Source organism: Mercenaria mercenaria, chromosome 10 (assembly GCF_021730395.1).
Source record: "Mercenaria mercenaria strain notata chromosome 10, MADL_Memer_1, whole genome shotgun sequence".
Lineage (NCBI taxonomy): Eukaryota > Metazoa > Mollusca > Bivalvia > Venerida > Veneridae > Mercenaria > Mercenaria mercenaria.
Genome location: NC_069370.1, coordinates 7,899,443 through 7,921,665, shown reverse-complemented (window position 1 = coordinate 7,921,665; position 22,223 = coordinate 7,899,443). Strand labels below are relative to the sequence as shown.

The window sequence follows — 22,223 nt, the reverse complement described above, 5'->3', positions numbered from 1 at the left end:
ATGAGAATGTTACCCAGATGATTTTCTAGGTCAGGTTTGGGAAAAGGGGGTTAAAGTGCGGTTCCAAAAACTAGGTCATTTGGGCAAAAATTTGAAAAACCTTTTGACGTCTCTAGAGGCCATGTTTCTCAATTGGTTTTTCATGAAAAAATTTATCAGAAGGGTTTCTTGGATATCTAGGTTTTTTAGGGTTTGAAACGGGGCACGTTCGGTTTAAAAACTTTGGGCAGTATGTCGAAAAAGAAAAACCTTGGGGACCTCTCTAGAGGCCCTAATTTTTCCCTGAGATTTTCATCAAAATTTGGGGAGAATGTTCCCCCTTGATGATTTTAGGGCAGATTAGAAGTGGGGGCGTGCCTTCAAAAACTAACCTTTTGGTCCCAAAAATAGAAAAAAAGGGGGCCCCTCAAAGGGCCAGATTTTTTTATCTTTTGTTTTACGGGAGCGGGCCGGGCCTAAAATTGAAAAATGAATAAAAAATTTAAAAATTTAATTTTTCCCAGTTTATTTTTTTTTTTCCCCCGGGGCGGGTTTTACAGCCCCAAAAAAAATTTAAAATTAAATGTATTTTTTCCCGACGAAATTTTTCCCGGAAGGGAGTTTAAAGCGTGGGGAAAAAATCGTGTTTTGCCCTTAAATTTTCGGCATTAAAAAGGGTGAAAAAAATTCCACTCGCCTGCTCGCCCTTGGCGAGTTTAAATCTGGGGTAGGACGGGGACCCCCGCTGTGTACTCGGCCGATCGGGCGAGTGTTTTTTTTTTTCGTCCTTACTTTACCAAAACAAAATTAAAATCTTCAAAAAGTCAACAAAAATTTGAGATTTCATCGCTACCTGGATTGACTGGGTTTTTCCCCCGAAAAGAAAGTTTTTCAAAACCATGCCGGTTTTTTTCCCTTCCACAAGGGACCTTGTGCTATCGTAAAAATCCCAATTTTTAAACGAAACGTTACAAAAAAAAACCCTGCGTAGTGCATCGTTTTTAATATTTTGCATCAAGTTTTTTAACACCCCCTTTAAAAAATAATACTTTTTGAAAATTTTATAAAAAAATTTTTTAAAAAGATATGACAGAAAAGTAGGGAAATTTATAAAAACCCGGGCGAATTTTTTATTTAATCCCTTTGTAAAAAATTTCCCAAAAAGGCCCATCTTAGTTCTTTTTTTTTTTCTAAAAAATAAAAGAATGTTAAAAAACTATGGGGGTTAAAATTTAGGGTTTTGACCAGAAAGTACAAAAAAAAAAATAAAAAAATCTTAAATAATAAAAAGCGGGGTGCGATTTTTAAACAAGGGTAAAACGATTTTTGGCAAACAGATTTCTGTTTTGCGGGGAGAATAAATTTTTGGGGACCTCGTGGGAAAGGGGATTTGAAAAAGCATTTTTAAAAAAAGCAATTTGATGTCCCCTGCGGTTTTTTAATAATTTTTAAAAGAAAACTTTTTAATTTTATTTTTTACCAAAAAATTTAAAAGTTTTTCTTGTCAAACAAAAATGTAAATTCCTTAGGGGAAATAGGTCCAGAGGTAGGATAACCACTATAGTAAAATTCGTTTTAGAAATTTACCTTTTTTACGGGAAAAAAGCATTCGCTTTTTTTTTAAAAAAATTAAAGAAGGGAAATTTTTTTTTGATTTTTTTTTCAACAAATTTTTTTTAACCCATGCGGTAATCAGGGCAAATGATATTCACATCCAAAACATAGTAATCCATTTAAATTCCCAGCAAAAATACCGCTTTTATCTTTCCCCTTCAGATGCCAAGATTCTGACACACTTCTTTTACTCTTAAGGGGGGGTAAAATTTATCATGAAAACAAGGTCAACATTAAATTTGTTTATCCGGAAAAGTTTCCGATTAAACTTTAACGGGTTTTTTTTTCTTTCCTTTTTACACGGGTGGTGGCGATGAAATTTTGGGCCAAATTTTTTTTTTACCAATTTTTTAAAAAATATATTTTTCGGGAAATAATTCTATTGGGACCATAAAACTCCTTTCATAAAAGTGAAGTATTTTAAAAATATTAAATTGTCTAAAAAATTGTTTTTAAATCCATTTTGGTTTTTATAGATTCAATTTTAAGTTTTCCATAGAAAAGGTTTAAAACAATATCAAAGGGCCTTTGACATTAATTTTTTTTCAAAACCCTTATTGTTTGCAGAACAAAAAAAATGTTTGTAAACAACAAGATTTTTTTTTAATTTCTATTTTTAATTTGGGGACCCCCCATACTTTTCACAGGGGTTGGGGTGCTGGGAAAAAGCAGTGGTAGTGTTTTGGGAAAAACTCAGAAGATGGTCCATTTTTTTGGGAACTTCAATAAATTTATTTAAATGTATTTAAAAAATAATTAAAAAATCTTTTTTTTGGGGGAAAAATATTTTAATAAAAAGGGGATGCAACTTCAGACTTTAAATTAGTGTAGTTTTTTAAAAAAGGGGGGCAAATTACGGGCACCCTTTTGGGCTTGAACAAGTGAATTTTTTAAAAGGTGCAAATTACAGAGTTAAATAAGTAAATTTTCAGATTACTTTTTGCTTAATTATCTTTCGTTTTTTATCACTGAAAAAAAAATCTTTCCCCCTGCACTGTACTGTTATTCAAAGTTATTAAATACTTTTTTTTGCCCGATTTAAAAACCATATATTATGAGCTTGGGAAAACGTTAAAAAAGCTGTTAAAAAATGAATTGGTTTAAAGGGTACAATAAGAAAATAAAATTTTGTTTAAAAAACAGAGGGTTTAAAACCCGCAGAAATTTCAAGCAAAACCCCAAAACCCCCAAAAACTACTTCATACTAAGCCAAATTTATACCAGACGGTTTTTAAATCTCTTTTTTGGGTTCATGAAATTTTCTGTGGGGAAATGTAACAGATAAAATAAATTTTTTGTCTTTCCCCTTTAAATTTGGAAAAAAAGCTTTTGAATTTTAAAAACTTGCCAGTGTGGTTACGTGCCCGAGCAGTTTATTAAAAAGCATGCATGAAAATTTTTTTCAAAGTTCTTTCCCGTAAAAAAGCTTTTTTTATCCCTTTAAAAAATTTAAAAATTTTCATCACAAAATTAAAATGGACACAAACACAATTTAAAAAAACTTGAAAAAGAAAATTCATCAAAAAAAAAAATCTTAAAAAAAATTTTATTTTTTTTTTTATTTTTTATCCAGATGCTCCTTTCAAGCTTTTTTTTTTTTTTTTTATTCCCTCCCCCCTGCTCATTTTTTAAAAATCTTCCCCTTAAAAAGAAAGGGTAAAGGGAAAACCCCGGCCTAGGGGGTCATATTTTTTTAAATTTATTTTTCATGAAAATTGGTCAGAATTTTTTATCTTGATTATATCTAGGTCACATGTGCTCAAAAACTAGGTCACTATGTCAAATAATAGAAATAACGACGTCGTACTCAGTTCAACACTAGGTCATGTGGGGATAGGTGAGCGATTCAGGACCATCATGGTCCTCTTGTTTAAAAGACCGATTTGATAAACAGTGCCACTCCGGTTTTCTTTATCATTCGTGGTTGCCCGTCCATTTTTTTCTTTTTTGTACAGTCTGGTTGCAAAGACGATTTTCTGCATTTGTTTCAACTGGAGCCCCAACAAATGAATCATGTAATTTTTTCAAATCAAGTAATTATAAAAATTATTTTTATCGGTTTTCCGTGTGATGTCTCATTAAATCAAAGACCTATAATGTACAATTATAGCTCTTTGATAAAATGCAGCGACCGTTTGTTTGTTACCGTGATCAAACATAGCCTTTTGAAATAAACCATCCGTCGGATTCTAAATAAAAGAAGTGGATTCCCGTCGAAATGATTTGGATCCAGTCAGAAACGTTAGGAAACCAGTCCAAAATGTTTAATACACCGCAGTCAGCTGTCTGCAAACATTAAAGGATCTGCCCCGCGAGCACTGATTGCGTCACGCGCTAATTACGGACCGATTATAAAAGTGACAATCAGACCGATTGACACGTTTATTGATTATCTGAAGGTGCGACCAACAATTTCCTACTTGGCAGGTGATCTTGTATTGAGATATCAGACCGAAATTTATACTTTTCTCCATTTTTACGGGACCGATTTTTTTCGTTTTTTCACTTCACGAGTCGGTCTGAAAAGTCAGAAATCGGTCCAAAACCGACAAACCGGCAAATTTCCGAAGCCCTGATCTCTATAACACAACACAACTCCTATATACCTCCCTTTAACATCTCCTATATATCTCTATAATACAACAACTTGTATATATCTCCCTTTAACAACATCTATATATCTCTATAATACAACATCTCCTATATATATATCTATAATAGAAGAACTCCTAGATACCGCCCTTTAACAACATCTATATATATCTCTATAATACAACAACTCCTATATACCTCCCTTTAACAACATCTCCTATATATCTCTATAATAGAACAACTCCTATATACCTCCCTTTAACAACATCTCCTATATATCTCTATAACACAACAACTCTTATATACCTCCCTTTAACAACATCTCCTATATATCTCTATAACACAACAACTCTTATATACCTCCCTTTAACAACATCTCCTATATATCTCTATAATACAACAACTCCTGTATACCTCCCTTTAACAACATCTCCTATATATCTCTATAACACAACAACTCGTATATACCTCCCTTTAACAACATCTATATATCTCTATAACACAACAACTCGTATATACCTCCCTTTAACAACATCTCCTGTATATCTCTATAACACAACAACTCCTATATACCTCCCTTTAACAACATCTCCTATATATCTCTATAATACAACAACTCCTATATACCTCCCTTTAACAACATCTATATATCTCTATAACACAACACCTATATATATCTCTATAACACAACACAACTCCTATATACCTCCCTTTAACAACATCTAGAGTCAGTGTACCCAGTTTCGCACTGTATGCGGTTTCGCACACCCAGTAAATTCATGTTTTTTTGTGAGAATAAAGCAGAAAATTCAACAATTCTTTGTTATTATTTCACGAAACTGAGTTATTCCCTACATAATTTGACACAAGGGGTCCTTCCCCACTGGAGCCTCGTTCTGGTAAGTGCAGACGAAAATAATAATATCAATGGAGACTAGTAGGTCAGCTGAAAAATATTAAGTTTCATGAAAATAATGACTATGCAAACAACAAAAAAGTGCAAAATAAATTGAAAAATCACTATTCCATCATACAGGTAAGTATTTACCTACTACTTTACAAAAATGAAAAATATTTCAACAGTTATTGAAGTTCTCCCAACCTGCAAAATGCCTTCAACTTGATTGTTTGCTTTACGTTTTTATTAAAACAGAGAACTTAATCGAATAATTAGACTTGTGTGGGTCTTTTGTGATTCAACAGCTTCTATTGTTTTATTTTTGTTTCATGTATTCAGTTTTTTTAGCCTTTTCTGCTTTTAGAAGTAAAACCAGGGTTTGGTACCTAGCTTTCACTTTCATAACTGCTTTTAAATTTCACTTTCAGATGTTTTATTGGAAAATACGTGTTTAAATTGAATTATATAAATGGTTAAAAGGTTAATTAATATTTTTCTGTTGAGTAACTGCATTGTTATCACCGAGTTCTATAAATAGTAGGGTGTGCGAAACCGGGTACACTTAAATGCAAGAACTGGTCAAAATATGTTATCCGAATCAAGTACACTAAGAGGTAGGACGTCATTGTAGTGGGAAGTGAAAGTAGCGTGTTTTAAACCGAAATAAGTGTATTTATTAAAACATATAGAGGTAAATTCAAATTTAATCATTTTTAGCTAGATAGGAAGGTATTCTTAGGAAATGTGTGCGAAACCGGGTACACTGACTCTATATATCTCTATAACACAACAACTCGTATATACCTCCCTTTAACAACATCTCCTATATATCTCTATGATACAACAACTCCTATATATCTCTATAATACAACAACTCCTATATACCTCCCTTTAACAACATCTCCTATATATCTCTATAAGACAACAACTCCTATATACCTCCCTTTAACAACATCTACTATATATCTCTATAACACAACAACTTGTATATACCTCCCTTTAACAACATCTCCTATATATATCTGTAAGACAACAACTCGTATATACCTCCCTTTAACAACATCTATATATCTCTATAACACAACAACTCGTATATACCTCCCTTTAACAACATCTCCTATATATCTCTATAACACAACAACTCCTATATACCTCCCTTTAACAACATCTCCTATATATCTCTATAATACAACAACTCCTATATACCTCCCTTTAACAACATCTATATATCTCTATAACACAACACCTATATATATCTCTATAACACAACACAACTATATACCTCCCTTTAACAACCTCCTATATATTTCCCTATAACAACACTTCCTAAATATCTTTCTATAACAACACCTATATATACCTCCCTGTAGCACAACACTTATATACCTCCCTATAACAAAACTCCCTATATGCCTTTCTATAACAAGACCTCTGGTATACCTCCCTGTAGCACAACACCTATATACCTCACTGTAAGAACATCTCCTGTATACCTCCTCATAACAGCTCTTGGTGACAGCGACACCTTTATACCTCCCTATAACGACACCACCTATATACCTAGTGTACCTCTATGTACCTCTCTAAAATGACATCTCTGAATAGTGAAATATTTACTATAAAGACATGTATTTTCTTTCCCAGTAGATGAACTTTTTATACCCCCACCAAACTTGTTTGAGGGGGGTATATAGGAGGCAGTTTTGTCGCGTCCCGTCGCGTCGCGTCCCGTCCCGTCCCATCGCGTCCCGAAATCTATTATCTCAGTTATTACCAAATGGATTTGATTCAAACTTAAAATACATGTTCCACCTTATCACCCATATCATGTGACACAAGGTGCATAACTCTTGACACCAAGTTTTCATGAATTATGTCCCCTTTTACTTAGAATTTAAGGTTAATTTTGTTGTATTTTCACTATATCTCAGTTATTACTAAATGGATTTGATTCAAGCTTAAAATAGATGTTCCACCTCATCACCCACATCATGTGACACAAGGTGCATAACTCTGACACCAAGTTTTCATGAATTATGTCCCCTTTTACTTAGAATTTAAGGTTAATTTTGTTATATTTTCACTATATCTCAGTTATTACTAAATGGATTTGATTCAAACTTAAAATAGTTGTTCCACCTCTTCACCCAGATGATGTGACATAAGGTGCTTAACTCTGACATAATTTTTTTATGAATTATGTCCCCTTTTACTTTAAATTTAAGGTTGATTTTGATGTATTTTCACTATATCTCAATTATTACAAAATGGATTTGATTCAAACTTAAAATAGATGTTCCACCTAATCACCCACATCATGTGACACAAGGTGCATAACTCTGACACCAATTTTTCATGAATTATGCCCCTTTTTACTTAGAATTTAAGGTTAATTTTGATGTATTTTCACTATATCTCAGTTACTACTGAATGGATTTGATCCAGACTTAAAATAGATGTTCCACCTCATCACCCACATCATGTGACACAAGTGCATAACTCTGACACTAATTTGTCTTGAATTGTGTCCCCTTTTACCTAGAATTTAAGGTTAAATTTGATGTATTTTCACTATATCTCATTCTGAATGGCTTAGAGCCAAAGGGAAGTAACCTTTTTTTAACTTTTGTACTGAGTTTCTTACCCTTAAATTCCAGGAATTAGTCTATTTTTAGAAATCCTATTTTTAGGTTTTCAGTACTTTAGGTATTTTTCTAACTTTTTTATTGTAAGTCCTATGTAAAAAGTAAAAACATTTTTCTGTGGTAACATGGGTCGGTAAGACACTTTTTTGTATTCACTTTTAGTGTATCTCTAATATTAGAGATTTAATATATTTATTTGTATTACTATACTAGTATTATACTAGTATTACTTATATGTGGAAGCCCAGGATGAAGTACTCCAAAGTATTTTTAAGATTCCTTATGGTTGCCATTCTTCTGTTACAAGACCGTATGGTGGGGGTATGAGTCACTCCTGTGACAGTTCTAGTTAGTAATTTGACCTCAGTAGAGCATCAACCACTATACAACAATCACAAGAAAGGTTGCGCTGTATCTTATTTAGCTATGTATATTGTAAAGCTAAATATAGAAAAGACTGATTCAGTTTGGGAATGTAATTTCTTTTGGGAGAAAAGATATCAAGAAAATGTTAAAATCCATCTTTTATGAAAAGAAAATGTTTCCTAAACTTTAATGATATTTATAAAAATTTTAGTAAGTCTGAGCTTGCCTTCTTAATGATACAGATACCCAGAAGTTTATAGAAATATTTATAATAATGAACAGTTTCAGACAAGTTTTATTAACACCATATTGTACATTGTTGTATATGGTATTTGTTTAAAGTGCAGAATAGATTTTGGATACAAAAGGAGTCTTATTTGGTTTGGCCTTGAAGAAAATTGTCAAATACCGTATAACCCTGTTTAAACGCCCCCGGGGGCGATGCATTTTACGAAAAATTTGATCCGAACAATGTCAGTAACTCGTATAAACGCCCCCCCTGTTCATCCCAATTCATGCACTGACATAACCCGATACGTAATCGTACTGGGAATCTGTGTAAAGTCGCGCGCTGAGTGACATCATCCGAGTTAAATTCGATCAATACTGTAGCGTTTATAGCGTGGCATATTCAGTACTTTAATACACACAGTAGATTTATTTGTGCCATGCCTGTTGACGTGTTTAAAAGTTTGTGTTAATAAAGTGTGGGTTTTTTTTAAAATTTATTTGTATTGTTACGGAATTGTTATTATCTGGATATTATTGTGTTGGATCTAGGACCAATTTTTGAAGGTAAGATTTTTTTATTTTCCCCAAAATAACGCGAGGGGCGGGGAAGGGGGGGCGTTAATACGGGGTTATACGGTAATAATTTTTGTACATGTCAAAAATTTCACTTTGAGATATTAATGCTATTGTATGACGTCTTTTCATACTTTAACATACAACAGCTTGTTGCATGGTGCATTCACTTGCAGTCAAGTGTTTTGTTACATATTGAGTGGGTATAATGTTTATGTTTGGGCAGTCTGCTGTCGTCAGCAATAAAACATCTGTTTATTCATTGAGACCAACTGATGTTTTTTTCAGTTTTTCAGTGCTTCTTTTCTGTAGTTTGCACATTTGAAAATGTCAAGATAAATATAAAAAAAAACAACAGTGCTTGAAAAGTCAGTCTTTGTAGTGAGACTGGAATTACTTAGTAAGATCGCAAGTGGTCTGTCCATTGATGACTTTTTGTACCCGGTCCATTCTGTCCTCCCCTCACCCCTTAGGTTTTGTTATGGATTTTATTCAATAAAAGTGTTATTTCCATTGACTTATTGAAAAAATGGAAGTTTTCACCTAAAGTCTTGGTAAATATATCCCTTTCCAGATTATGAAATTAAATTGAACCCAAAGTAACATTTATTTGCTTTTCCTTGATGTTATAGTTGACAAATATTGAAAGAAATGAATTGGTCATATGCCTGTGTGTCTGATAATGCTGTTTCTTTGACATGTAAAGAAAACATAATTTCACTTTCCCCCAAATAAAAAGCCCATATAAAAATCCAGCCCCGTATCCTTCTCTGTCTCTTGTAAAGTGAAGAAGGGCACTGCACAACTGCAGCAAATAGAATGAGCACAATTTCACTTTAAAATGAATGCTACATTAACCCTTAGCCTGCTGCAGGCGAATTTAACAGCCTTTGCAAACAGCTTGGAACCAGATCAGACGCCGATTAAATCGGCGTCTGATCAGGTTCCAAGCTGTTTGCTACTCTGACAATATTTCTTCCAATTTTGGAGCAAATTGAATGAACTTTACAATTTTAGCAGACGACATTTCCAGCAGACCACAATTTATCTAGCATGCTAAAGGTTAAGTAACTTCTTGTACATTTAATATTATATTTTATTCTTTTGTAATAATTTACAGGTAACGATACCAACAAAAGAAATATTGGCAATTACGAAGGAGAAGACAGCAAGAGTTATCCCAAATGCAGTACAGATCAGCACAGACAAGGAGAAATATTTCTTCACATCTTTTACAGCACGTGACAAAACATTCATGATGCTCTTCAGACTGTGGCAGAATGCACTTATGGAACAGGTAAAATCGCTGATACTTCCTGACCCTTAAAAATGATTGTTATAGATTTGCCTTTCTTTGTTGGAGTTATAGATTTGCCCTTCTTTGTTGGAGTTATAGATTTGCCCTTCTTTGTTGGAGTTATAGATTTGCCCTTCTTTGTTGGAACATCCGTCAAGGTGCCATTTGTCTGTTGTACATCAGTCAAGATTTGCTTCAAATGACATCTCCAAAACCATAAGTTTGGAATTGATGAAACTTGGTCAGGATGCTCCTTGGTTCCAAAGTTGTTCCAACTGTCACTCTTTATTGCACAAAAGGGCCACTAGACCTAAAAAATTGAGAAAAAAATCAAATGACTGCTGCAGTAAATTTGAAATAATTTCCCAAAAATGTCCCTATCAAGATTGGTCAAATTATTACCATTAATGAAAATATGGATGTCAGAGGGCATGTTTCCCTCCTATATGTATATAGAAGAAACTTTAAAAAATGTTCTTGTCAGAAACTCTTGGCCTGATTTTGAAACAATATTACACAAAAGATCTTTTGGTGATGCTCTAAATAGAATGCTTGGATTATATTTTGATTGATCTAGATATATGGCCACCAGAGGACTTTGTCACTTATCCCAATTTGGATATAATGTAATTTGTCACTTTTCCCAATTTGGATATAATGTAATTTGTCACTTTTCCCAATTTGGATATAATGTACTTTGTCACATGTTCCAATTTGGATATAATGTAATTTGTCACTTGTCCCAGTTTGGATGTAATGTTATTTGTCACTTTTCCCAAATTGGGTATAAAGTAAACTTTGAAAGTCTCCTCCTGAATCTGCAGGTCAGTTTTCAAAGTATTAAATTTGGCCGAAATTGTTACACCTGTTTTGAACAGTGAAACTGTGGTGAGCAATATAGCATCATCATTGACATTTTGTTTACTGCGACTAACCTGTTTACGCTTGATGGTTGTTTCATATGACCACCACTGTAGATGGCAGTTTCCCTTGACAACCACTTCAGACCCAGGTTTCATTTAACAACCACTGCTGAATGGTAGTCACTTTCAGACAGTTAGCAAAGAAATAATCAGGAAAAAAAACCATATCAGATAAAACTTAAAACTTAAAAAATTGTTGAATATCATCCCAAAAGAAAAATGTTCTCATTCTCTTACAAGTAGTTAATGTATTCATTTTATTTGAAAATAGTATCAGATTTGAAAAAAATAATCGTCTAATTTTATGTACATAAATATTTCTGTTGTGATATCTGACTTATTGGTAGTATTGGAGAAAAAGAACAACATTACTGTGGATTTTTTTTTTCAGCCAATGGTTCCACAAGAGCTATGGCACTGGGTACATAGTTGCTATGGTGATGAACTTGGTTTGACCTCTAGTGATGATGATTATGTCCAACCTCCAAACGTTGGAGAAGGCAAGGACTCCATTAGTAAAGATGTCAGCTTCATTAGTAAGGTAAGTTCTGGTAGCTTGGGCCTGGAGTTAGAAATTTACTTTTAACCTTTAGCCTGCTGAATTTCTAAAAGAACTGGTGCATCATTCAATTTGGGCAGTACCATTCATTATTTGAAGGGGTGTTCACTGAAAATTGACTGACTGAATAGCGAACAGTGCAGACCATGATCATCCGTGCAGGCTGATCTTGGTCTGCACTGGTCGCAAAGGCAGAATCACTTGACGACAGCAGGCTAAAGGTTATTCACTTATGGAATTATTTTCCAAAATATTGGTTGCTGGTGTTCTACTGGTGACAAACTTTAACATTAAGCAATTAGTCCAGGGTACAAATCTGTCCCGGCAAAGTGGGAATTTTGAGATGCTCAAATGTTTTAATCACTACATGCCCTTTTACCCATAGCCTGCTGGCGGCAAGTGATTCTGTCTTTGTGACCAGTGCAGACCAAGATCAGCCTGCACATGATCACCCTGCACCATTCAGTCAGTATCTTTTTGGTAAGCACCCCTTTAACAGTTAATAGTACTGTCCAAATTGAAAGATGGACAAGTTCACTATAGAAATTTAGCAGGGTAAGGGTTAACAGTGTTGGTTTGAAACCTTGTTTCGGCTATAGAATGTGAAGAACTCATGTGGCTGACTTACAGAAAGTAGATGGTTCTACCCAGGTGTCCACCCATGCCAATATCAATGTCTGGAGGGCCCCCTTTGGTCTTCCTCCACCATCAAAAAATGGGAGAAGTGACCATTTGATCACAGTTGTGTCAGCATGACTCGAAACCCAACAGAAATAAAACAAAACAAATTAATCATGGTAAAGGCTGTTTCTTAAAACATTAATGAGAGTAGTATCATAGAAGGTCATGCCCCCCAGCGGATCAGGAAACCCTCACCATGCAGGACTCTCATGGAGCAGGAAACCCTCACCATGCAGGACTCTCATGGAGCAGGAAACCCTCACCATGCAGGACTCTCATGGAGCAGGAAACCCTCAACATGCAGGACTCTCATGGAGCAGGAAACCCCCACCATGCAGGACCCCTCATGGAGCAGGAAACCCTCACCATGCAGGACTCTCATGGAGCAGGTAACCCTCCCCCATGCAGGACTCTCATGGAGCAGGAAACCCTCACCATGCAGGACTCTCATGGAGCAGGTAACCCTCACCATGCAGGACTCTCATGGAGCAGGAAACCCTCACCATGCAGGACTCTCATGGAGCAGGAAACCCTCACCATGCAGGACTCTCATGGAGCAGGAAACCCTCACCATGCAGGACTCTCATGGAGCAGGAAACCCTCACCATGCAGGACTCTCATGGAGCAGGTAACCCTCACCATGCAGCACTCTCATGGAGCAGGAAACCCTCACCATGCAGGACTCTCATGGAGCAGGTAACCCTCACCATGCAGGACTGTCATGGAGCAGGAAATCTCATCCTGATATATCGCAATGATCCCAATAGCATTGAGGAACCTGCATCTCATCCTTAAGGCCTCAAGTGTGTCAGGAAATCTGTATTCTCCAAGATGCCCAGTGGGTCAAGGAAATCTGTATTCTCCAAGATGCCCAGTGGGTCAAGAAAACCTCATTCTTGGGTTGTGTGACCAACACCTAACTGAATTGACTGCACACCTGAAAGTTTGCCACTTACTTTTATGTTCAAGTGAGATAAGTCTTGTGTGGTAATTAATATTTAAGTACATTTGCTTCCCTTGGTTTCGGGGTATGGTAAGTGAGCATATCAGTTTAATTACATTAGATTACAAAAAAATGTTTAGATAAAATATTTTATCACCCGCTTTTCAATACATTTAGTAATGTGTCATGTGAGATCACATCATTTTGATTAGGAAAAAACAGATATAAGAAGATTCTTTTATTAAAAAAGAAAAGTTAATAATGAATATTGAAGTACAGCAGTTTTATGCTCGGTCAATGGATATGACCAAATTAAAGGTAATTTATAGTGGTTCTTTTTCAACTCCAGTCTCCTTTCTGTTAAATTATTTATTTCTGGTTTAATTAGTAGATTAGATTGAAAATGGGGTTATATACATGTAAATGGAACTGTAATATTATATTGAAAGGATTCATTAGTTCCTTACCGGTGTTTCACTAGGGGGACTTGTGGTTTGCCCCCTGTCTGTCTGTTAGTCTGTCAGTATCTTTAAAAGTAACGTTATTTTTCATGGGCCTTGGTATATGGGTAGATAGCATATCTTTAAAAGTACTTGAGATTTTTTTTATGAAACCTGACTCATAGATGGTAAATGTAGGTACTTCAGTTTCAAGATTCAATAAAAAAATATTGTTTCTATGGCAGCAGATATGACAAAAGCCCCTTCCGGCTGGGGATTTTTGTTGCTTGGCAAAAGTGTTTTGTCATGCATCTTCTTCACCATTAACCTTGACCCTGCTAAATTTCTATAATGAACTTGTCCATCTTTCAATTTGGACAGTACCATTAACTGTTAAAAGGTGTGCTTACCAAAAAGATACTGACTGAATGGTGAACAGTGCAGATCATGATCAGACTGCATGGATGTGCAGGCTGATCAGGATCTACACTGGTCCCAAAGACAGAATCGGTCGTGTCCGGCATGATAAGGGTTAAACAGAGAGGTATTGTTACATCAGGTGTTAAAAATATTTACAATGTAGTGTGAAATAGGTCATTAAGTATGTAGATAAAGTGTTACATTTAGCCCTGTCAGATTTACTGATAGGAAAGACTAAATAATGTTTGTTTAAATGTTTCTTTAGCTTTATGCTATTCTGTAAAGAACAGGGGCTTCATTAAGGGCAGAGAGGTGGGGATTTCTGCCTGGTGTAGTGGCCTTAAGCTGGGCTGGTATAGTGGCCTTAAGCCGAGCTCTTTTTCCTGCGGCAAACACGGTCCTAAATGGGAGGACCTCTAGAGCCATTCTGCTTTGCAGCTTCCACTTTCTTCTTCAGTAATTACTGAAACCCCACTGAAAGAAGTGTTTTTAAGCTAACTCTTGAGGTATAAATTGCTGATAAATGAAAAAATATAGACCATTCAGTACTGTTAACTGATTACGGAAAACACAAAATTTACCAATATATCAGAAAGTACATATCATTTCATCGCCATAGTGATATTATGTTATTTAAATTATTGAAAGAATTTGAAACAGCTGGGAAGTCATTGATCAGATATCATATAGGTGTATTACACTAGTTCATTCAGAATATGTCTCATATACATGTTAAATCACAATACAACTGACGTAAGAAATATCACCAGATGTTCTATGATAAGAAAGTGTTAGGGAAGAGGCTAGGGGAAATACGCTGACATTTCAAAACTGTAAGATTTTCTGATATTTTCTTTTACATGATGACTTTGACCTTAAAAAAAACTTTGTGAAAAGTCCTTATGGCTTAATATAATTAGTAATTGCTATAAGTGTGAAGAAATATTAAAAATGACACGTGGGTGGTTCATATTGTATGGTTGTAAGAATTGATATCAGTGTTTGGTTTATTTATAATTCACAGTTTTAAGTTGAACTTTTAATGCAGGATTTTCCTAAAACACAAAGTTCTGTTTTAGTTCCAAATGTTTTCATCATAATGGTCGGAAGGTATATCATTTACTTCCTTATTTATCTGGCTTTACAAGCAATGTGAAGATACAGTACATCATATACCACATGCATATTAACTTTATTTAGAATATTGTATTTAAGAGAAGTTAATCAGATTATGTTTAAAACTTCACAGCTTTAAAGCGACTCCTTCACAAATTTTAGGTGAAATGTATTTTCATTCACTGTATCATTTTTCAATGTCATGTATATGTTTTATGCCAAAAGTTGGTGGAAATGAACAGTCATGTTGAAAAATGTCACCCCAACTGTGGGCAAGTAGCTTTAAAACACTGTATTTGCTGTTTTCCAACATGGTATTGTCAGTATGGGGATTTTGGTTTTATATTCACAAAGCAAAATTTAATCTACATTACCTTAAGGCTAATTGGGAAGTAATTCTTGCAAGTTAAGCCATTACTGAAGTGGACCAAAGTCTTGATGATGGAAAGAAAGGAGATTGACCTTTGTTCTAAGTGCAGTTTTGAGATTTCAGGGGTCAAAACTAAATTGGGGTGTGAGTTGTTTCGGCGGGTCAGTCTGAGCACTGCAAACAAGCGCTTTTTAAAAGATGGTTGTAAGTATTTTGGAAGATGAATGCAAACAACTAACTTGCAGTGTATTTTTGTAGTGTTAATTTCAGCATATACTTCTTTTATATCATTTAAGAGATTCAGTTCTAAATAGCGTCTTTTGTTGATTGCAGGGCGATTCCTCAGAGATGCTCCCAACCTCCAGTTTACAGCATAATTTAGATGAGGAAGGGGACTCAACTCAAGCAGACCTAAGTCTAGATGACTCAAATTCTGTCCCTTTAGTTGGCAAGGCTAAGGAGGATAAAGATCCCACAGACTTTAGTGACACAACAGAGGATGATGTTAGTGAAGGTTAGTCTTTTCATATGTTTTTATTGAATTTTGTTTGCTACTATAACTATAGATTGGACATTTAAGGAAAAAATGAGAATTCAGAGAGTTTTGACTGACGGTTTATATACAGTTGTCCTTTTAACCTTTGTTCTGCTAAATTGTAAAATGGACTAGTCCATCATTCAATTTGGGCATTACCACATATTATTCAAAGGGGTGTTCACTGAAAGTCCACAGACTGAATAGCGAACAGTGCAGACCGTGATCAGTCTGCACAGAAGTGCAGGCTTGTCTGTTTTTGCTCTGGTCGTAAAGGCAAATTCACTTGCCACCAGCAGGCTAAAGGTTAAGTTAAAAAAAGTGAAAACTTAAAGTGTTTAAAAAATTTACAAGGTGGTCCTTTTTATACACACAGCAAACACTGCAAAAGCAGGGATCATGAACTTAAGTCCCTGCCCCTCCAACTAAAATTACTTACATTTTGGATAATGGTCCTATGTATAAAATTTGAAATAATGCTGATATCACCAATGCTTCTTGCATTTTTAGCTCACCTGTCACAAAGTGACAAGGTGAGCTTTTGTGATCGCGCGGTGTCCGTCGTCCGTCGTCCGTCCGTCAGTCCGTGCGTGCGTGCGTCCGTGCGTCCGTAAACTTTTGCTTGTGACCACTCTAGAGGTCACATTTTTCATGGGATTTTTATGAAAGTTGGTCAGAATGTTTATCTTGATGATATCTAGGTCAAGTTCGAAACTGGGTCACGTGCCGTCAAAAACTAGGTCAGTAGGTCTAAAAATAGAAAAACCTTGTGACCTCTCTAGAGGCCATATATTTCACAAGATCTTCATGAAAATTGGTCAGAATGTTCACCTTGATGATATCTAGGTCAAGTTCGAAACTGGGTCACGTGCCATCAAAAACTAGGTCAGTAGGTCTAAAAATAGGAAAACCTTGTGTCCTCTCTAGAGGCCATATATTTCACAAGATCTTCATGAAAATTGGTCAGAACGTTCACCTTGATGATATCTAGGTCAAGTTCGAAACTGGGTCACATGCCTTCAAAAACTAGGTCAGTAGGTCAAATAATAGAAAAACCTTGTGACCTCTCTAGAGGCCATATTTTTCATGGGATCTGTATGAAAGTTGGTCTGAATTTTCATCTTGATGATATCTAGGTCAAGTTCGAAACTGGGTCACTTGCGGTCAAAAACTAGGTCAGTAGGTCTAAAAATAGAAAAACCTTGTGACCTCTCTAGAGGCCAAATATTTCATGAGATCTTCATGAAAATTGGTCAGAATGTTCACCTTGATGATATCAAGGTCAAGTTTGAAAGTGGGTCACGTGCCTTCAAAAACTAGGTCAGTAGGTCAAATAATAGAAAAACCTTGTGACCTCTCTAGAGGCCATATTTTTCATGGGATCTGTATGAAAGTTGGTCTGAATGTTCATCTTGATGATATCTAGGTCAAGTTCGAAAGTGGGTCACATGCCATCAAAAACTAGGTCAGTAGGTCAAATAATAGAAAAATCTGTGGACCTCTCTAAAGGCCATATTTTTCATGGGATCTGTATGAAAATTGGTCTGAATGTTTATCTTGATGATATCTAGGTCAGATTCGAAACAGGGTCATGTGCGGTCAAAAACTAGGTCAGTAGGTCTAAAAATAGAAAAACCTTGTGACCTCTCTAGAGGCCATATTTGTGAATGGATCTCCATAAAAATGGTCAGAATGTTCACCTTGATGACAGCTAGGTCAAGTTTGAAACTGGGTCACGTGCCTTAAAAAACTAGGTCAGTAGGTCAAATAATAAAAAAACCTTGTGACCTCTCTAGAGGCCATACTTTTCATGGGATCTGTATGAAAGTTGGTCTGAGTGTTCGGCTTGATGATATCTAGGTCAAGTTTGAAACTGGGTCAACTGCGATCAAAAACTAGGTCAGTAGGTCTAAAATTATTAAAATCTTTTGACCTCTCTAGAGGCCATATTTTTCAATGGATCTTCATGAAAATTGGTCAGAATGTTCACCTTGATGATATCTAGGTCAGTTTCGAAACTGGGTTACGTGCGATCAAAAACTAGGCCAGTAGGTATAAAAATAGAAAAACCTTGTGACCTCTCTAGAGGCCATATTTTCATGTGATCTTCATGAAAATTAGTGAGAATGTTCACCTTGATGATATCTAGGTAAAGTTCAAAACAGGGTCACGTACCTTCGAAAACTAGGTCAATAGGTCAAATAATAGAAAAACCTTGTGACCTCTCTAGAGACCATATTTTTTAATGGATCTTCATGAAAATTGGTCAGAATTTTTATCTTGATAATATCTAGGTCAACTTCAAAACTGGGTCACATGAGCTCAAAAACTAGGTCACTATGTCAAATAATAGAAAAAACGACGTCATACTCAAAACTGGGTCATGTGGGAAGAGGTGAGCGATTCAGGACCATCATGGTCCTCTTGTTGTGAAATTGAGTTGTTAGAAATAAAATTTCTAATCTACAGAAACGTGATCCTTGTTGTTACAAGAAATAATATAATCCCAGTGAGAATGCCAAACCGTGATTTTATCGCTAAAAATAATTAATGAGCCGTGCCATGGGAAAACCAACATAGTGGGTATGCGACCAGCATGGATCCAGACCAGCCTGCGCATCCGCGCAGTCTGGTCAGGATCCATGCTGTTCGCTAATAGTTTCTCCAATTCCAATAGGCTTTAAAAGCGAACAGCATGGAGCCTGACCAGACTGCGCGGATGCGCAGGCTGGTCTGGATCCATGCTGGTTGCATACCCACTATGTTGGTTTTCTCATGGCACGGCTCATATTATTGTTGGAATTCAGATAAGTAGGAATTATATCACAAGGACATATTTCTATTTCTATTTGAACATGACATCCTTGAAAACAATTTCCTGTATGTGTCATACTCATTTGACTTTCATTTGTTATTTGTTGGTGTGATTGTAACAGTTCATAAATTGATGAGGGGGAGGGGGAAGAATGTAAAAAAAAAAGTCTCACTTTCACCCCAAAATTTGTGGAGAAACTAGCTTTAAGATACAAACAATGATTTTATTGCATAGCTATACTCTGAAATAATTTAGTTTTCATGGATGTCATGGTTGAGTCAATCCCCCCCCCCCCAAAAAAAATCCCATTGAACAAGTTTAACTTAAATTAAATTAATTTTATGTTTGTAAGTCAGAATTTAAGACTTTATATCCCCATAAAAATGGCAATGAAATTGGCATTCTTGGAAAAACTGTTGAATTTTAAACCCATGAAATAAATGATTTCACTGTATATATTATTACTGATAATGTAACCCTTTCAGTCTGCTTTGTATAACAAGAAATCAAAGCATCCATGTCATGTTAGAATGATATACTTTGTATTTTTACAGGAGAGATTGTATGTTCAGAGCATGACCATTTCACAAAACTAGCACACAATGAAGTATATTCAATACCCCTGGAAAAACTCTTTGAACTGTTGTTTACAGACTCAGAGTTCTTCAGGCATTTTGTAGAAAAGGCTAGAAAATATTCAGGTATGTAGTAAAGGCTAGAAAATATTCAGGTATGTTGAAAAGGCTAGAAAATATTCAGGTATGTTGAAAAGGCTAGAAAATATTCAGGTATGTAGGAAAAGAAAAGGGAAAGTGCAACAATAATGCCTCAAAATGTCGGTGTAATTTCAGGATTTGAAGAAAATCTACCTAACAATGATTATAATATCAACAGTGATGCAGGATTTACACCAGTCAGTTGTTAATTTATTCTGAATAGATTTGAACCATTTTTCATTGCTTAGGCTACTTGCTCATGTGAGGGGCATTCAGAAAGTTTCAAGAAAAGTCCTCTAGTTTACTACCTAAACAAGAATGATAAAATTTTGATATCTGTAGAACAGAACTTGTAAAAGATCAGGAAATACCTAAAGCTGTTGAATTATTGATATAAAATTTGGAGTAACTGTAGTAAGCGGACCCAGTTTGCAGTGTCAGAATTCCACTGGCATAAATAAATAAATAAATAATATCATGGCTTTTTGTTCATATAATATTTATCTTTCATAGTAGCAAGACTAGTGTTAACAGCAGGTCCTGGAAGTGCTCATGGTGAGGAATGTCCATCGTGTACAATTTCTTTAAAAGATGTTCTCCTGAGCCACAAAGCCAATTTCATCCAAACCAATGTTCTGTGGGTGGTACTCTTTCACTTCTCTTCAAATCTAGGTCATCCATGCAAAATTCTGTTTGCCACAGCAACCAAATGAAAAAAAAATTTTTTTTAAAAAATCTTTTCCTCAGAAATCCCAAGCCCAATTTCAAAATAATTTCACAGCAATGTTCCTTGCTTCTACCAGATTCCTTCAAGGCAAGTTGATTTGTTAGAAAACCTGACTGCCAGTTGGCAGGCTAACTATTTCTTTATAACTTTATGAAAAACTGAAAATCATCTCCTGCTTCGAAACTGCAGGCCAGCTATTGAAATAATTTCACTGAAATGTTCCTTTTTTGACCCTAGAGTTTAGGATTAGGGTTTATCAAACTGGCAGTAAAAACATTGTTTCGTTTAGTTTAATGAGCAGAGAAATAGCCTTTGATGATTTTTGGTAGGTGATCATATTGTTTAACCAGGTAGAAATTTTGTAACTGTTTCCTGGTCAAATACGATACAGACTCATTTAAGCCGGGGGCAAGACTTGTTTTCTCTATTAGAAACAGTTTAAACTTGAAGAATTTTCTCTGAAACTGCTGGCTTGATTTCAAAATGATATCACTGAAATGTCCCAAGGGTGACCCTCTTCTAAATTCTGTCATGCCATATAGATTTGTTAAAATGGCTGCTAGGGGTTGGGGCAACTTATCTCTAAATGGCAATATGGAAAACTTAAAAATCTTCTCGGAAACTACTTGCCCCATTGTAGAATGACTTCATGCAAATGATCCTTTTGTGATCTACCAAAGTCTTTCAGCAATTCTCCTGTGTTATCTCTCAGCTATTCTCCAATGTTAATCTTTACCCTGCTAAATTTCTAAAATGGACTGGTCCATCATTCAATTTTGGCAGTACCATTTATTGTTCATGGGGATGTTCAGGCTGATCTTGGTCTGCACTGGCCACAAAGGCAGAATCACTTGCCACCAGCAGGCTAAAGGTTAAGAAACATGGCCAAAAGGGGGCATGGCTGTTTTTCTATATATGGCTATATTAGACTGAGAATCTTCTTGTTAGAAACTGCGTTCTTGATTTCAAAATAATTTCACACAAATTTTCCTTCCGTGAACCTCTACCAAACTCCAGATTATTCTGCTATGTTGGAAGAAAACTTTGGCACCTCAGGGTGGGCTAGGTTTTCTCTACATGTATAATATCAACTATGAGTCTTCTTTCAGGAACAGTTGACCTGATTTCAATATAACTTTACTGAAATATTGCTTGTGGGTGATCCCCTACCAGCAGTGTTCAAAGTAATTTGATTCATTAAAAACATGTCTGCTAGAGAGCATGGTCTTTTTTTCCCTATATTTATTTAGGTAGTAGAACTGCTTTCATATAAGTTATGTAGTGTTTCCTACTTGTATATCATTGAGACTTGAAAAAAATCTTGTTCTCAGATTATGCTAGGCCCATATACAGCTTTTTTGTTTCACAGATATTTTCCTTGCATGACCCTAGACCAAAACTGTTGATTCAGAAGCATTTTGTGAGTGATCTAGGGCCATCATGGCCTGCTTACTAAGAATTCTGTCTAACAGAACATTAAGTGTGGGGAATCACTTAACTATGCATTTGAATATTCTGCCATTAGGTTGTCTGTCTGTCTGTCAGTAAGTGTTTACAAATCCTTTTAGAAAGTGAACACTAAATGCCACTAGACATGGATTATTCTAGTTTTACATGTTTTTGCAGAAAAGCTGATGAAATCGTCTTCAGAATGTATTATTGTACCTTTTCACTTTATTAGGAAATTCAACAAGGGTAGTAGGCTTAATGACCACTAGCTGGTCATTTTACACATTTATTTATTTACTATATACATGTATACTATAAAAATGATATTCTAACT

The 22,223-nt window shown here is 35.4% G+C and overlaps 1 protein-coding gene across 1 annotated transcript in view; it reads left to right on the top strand.

Moving 5' to 3' along the window:
• The window catches only part of LOC123561008 (protein Aster-B-like), an 84,231-nt gene that overhangs the window by 27,492 nt on the left and 34,516 nt on the right, over positions 1–22,223 (top strand). The window contains exons 4-7 of the mRNA XM_053516681.1: positions 10,019–10,195; positions 11,510–11,659; positions 15,981–16,161; positions 19,552–19,698. Coding sequence (XP_053372656.1) covers positions 10,019–10,195; positions 11,510–11,659; positions 15,981–16,161; positions 19,552–19,698 — 655 coding nt within the window. The remainder of the gene's footprint in view (positions 1–10,018; positions 10,196–11,509; positions 11,660–15,980; positions 16,162–19,551; positions 19,699–22,223) is intronic.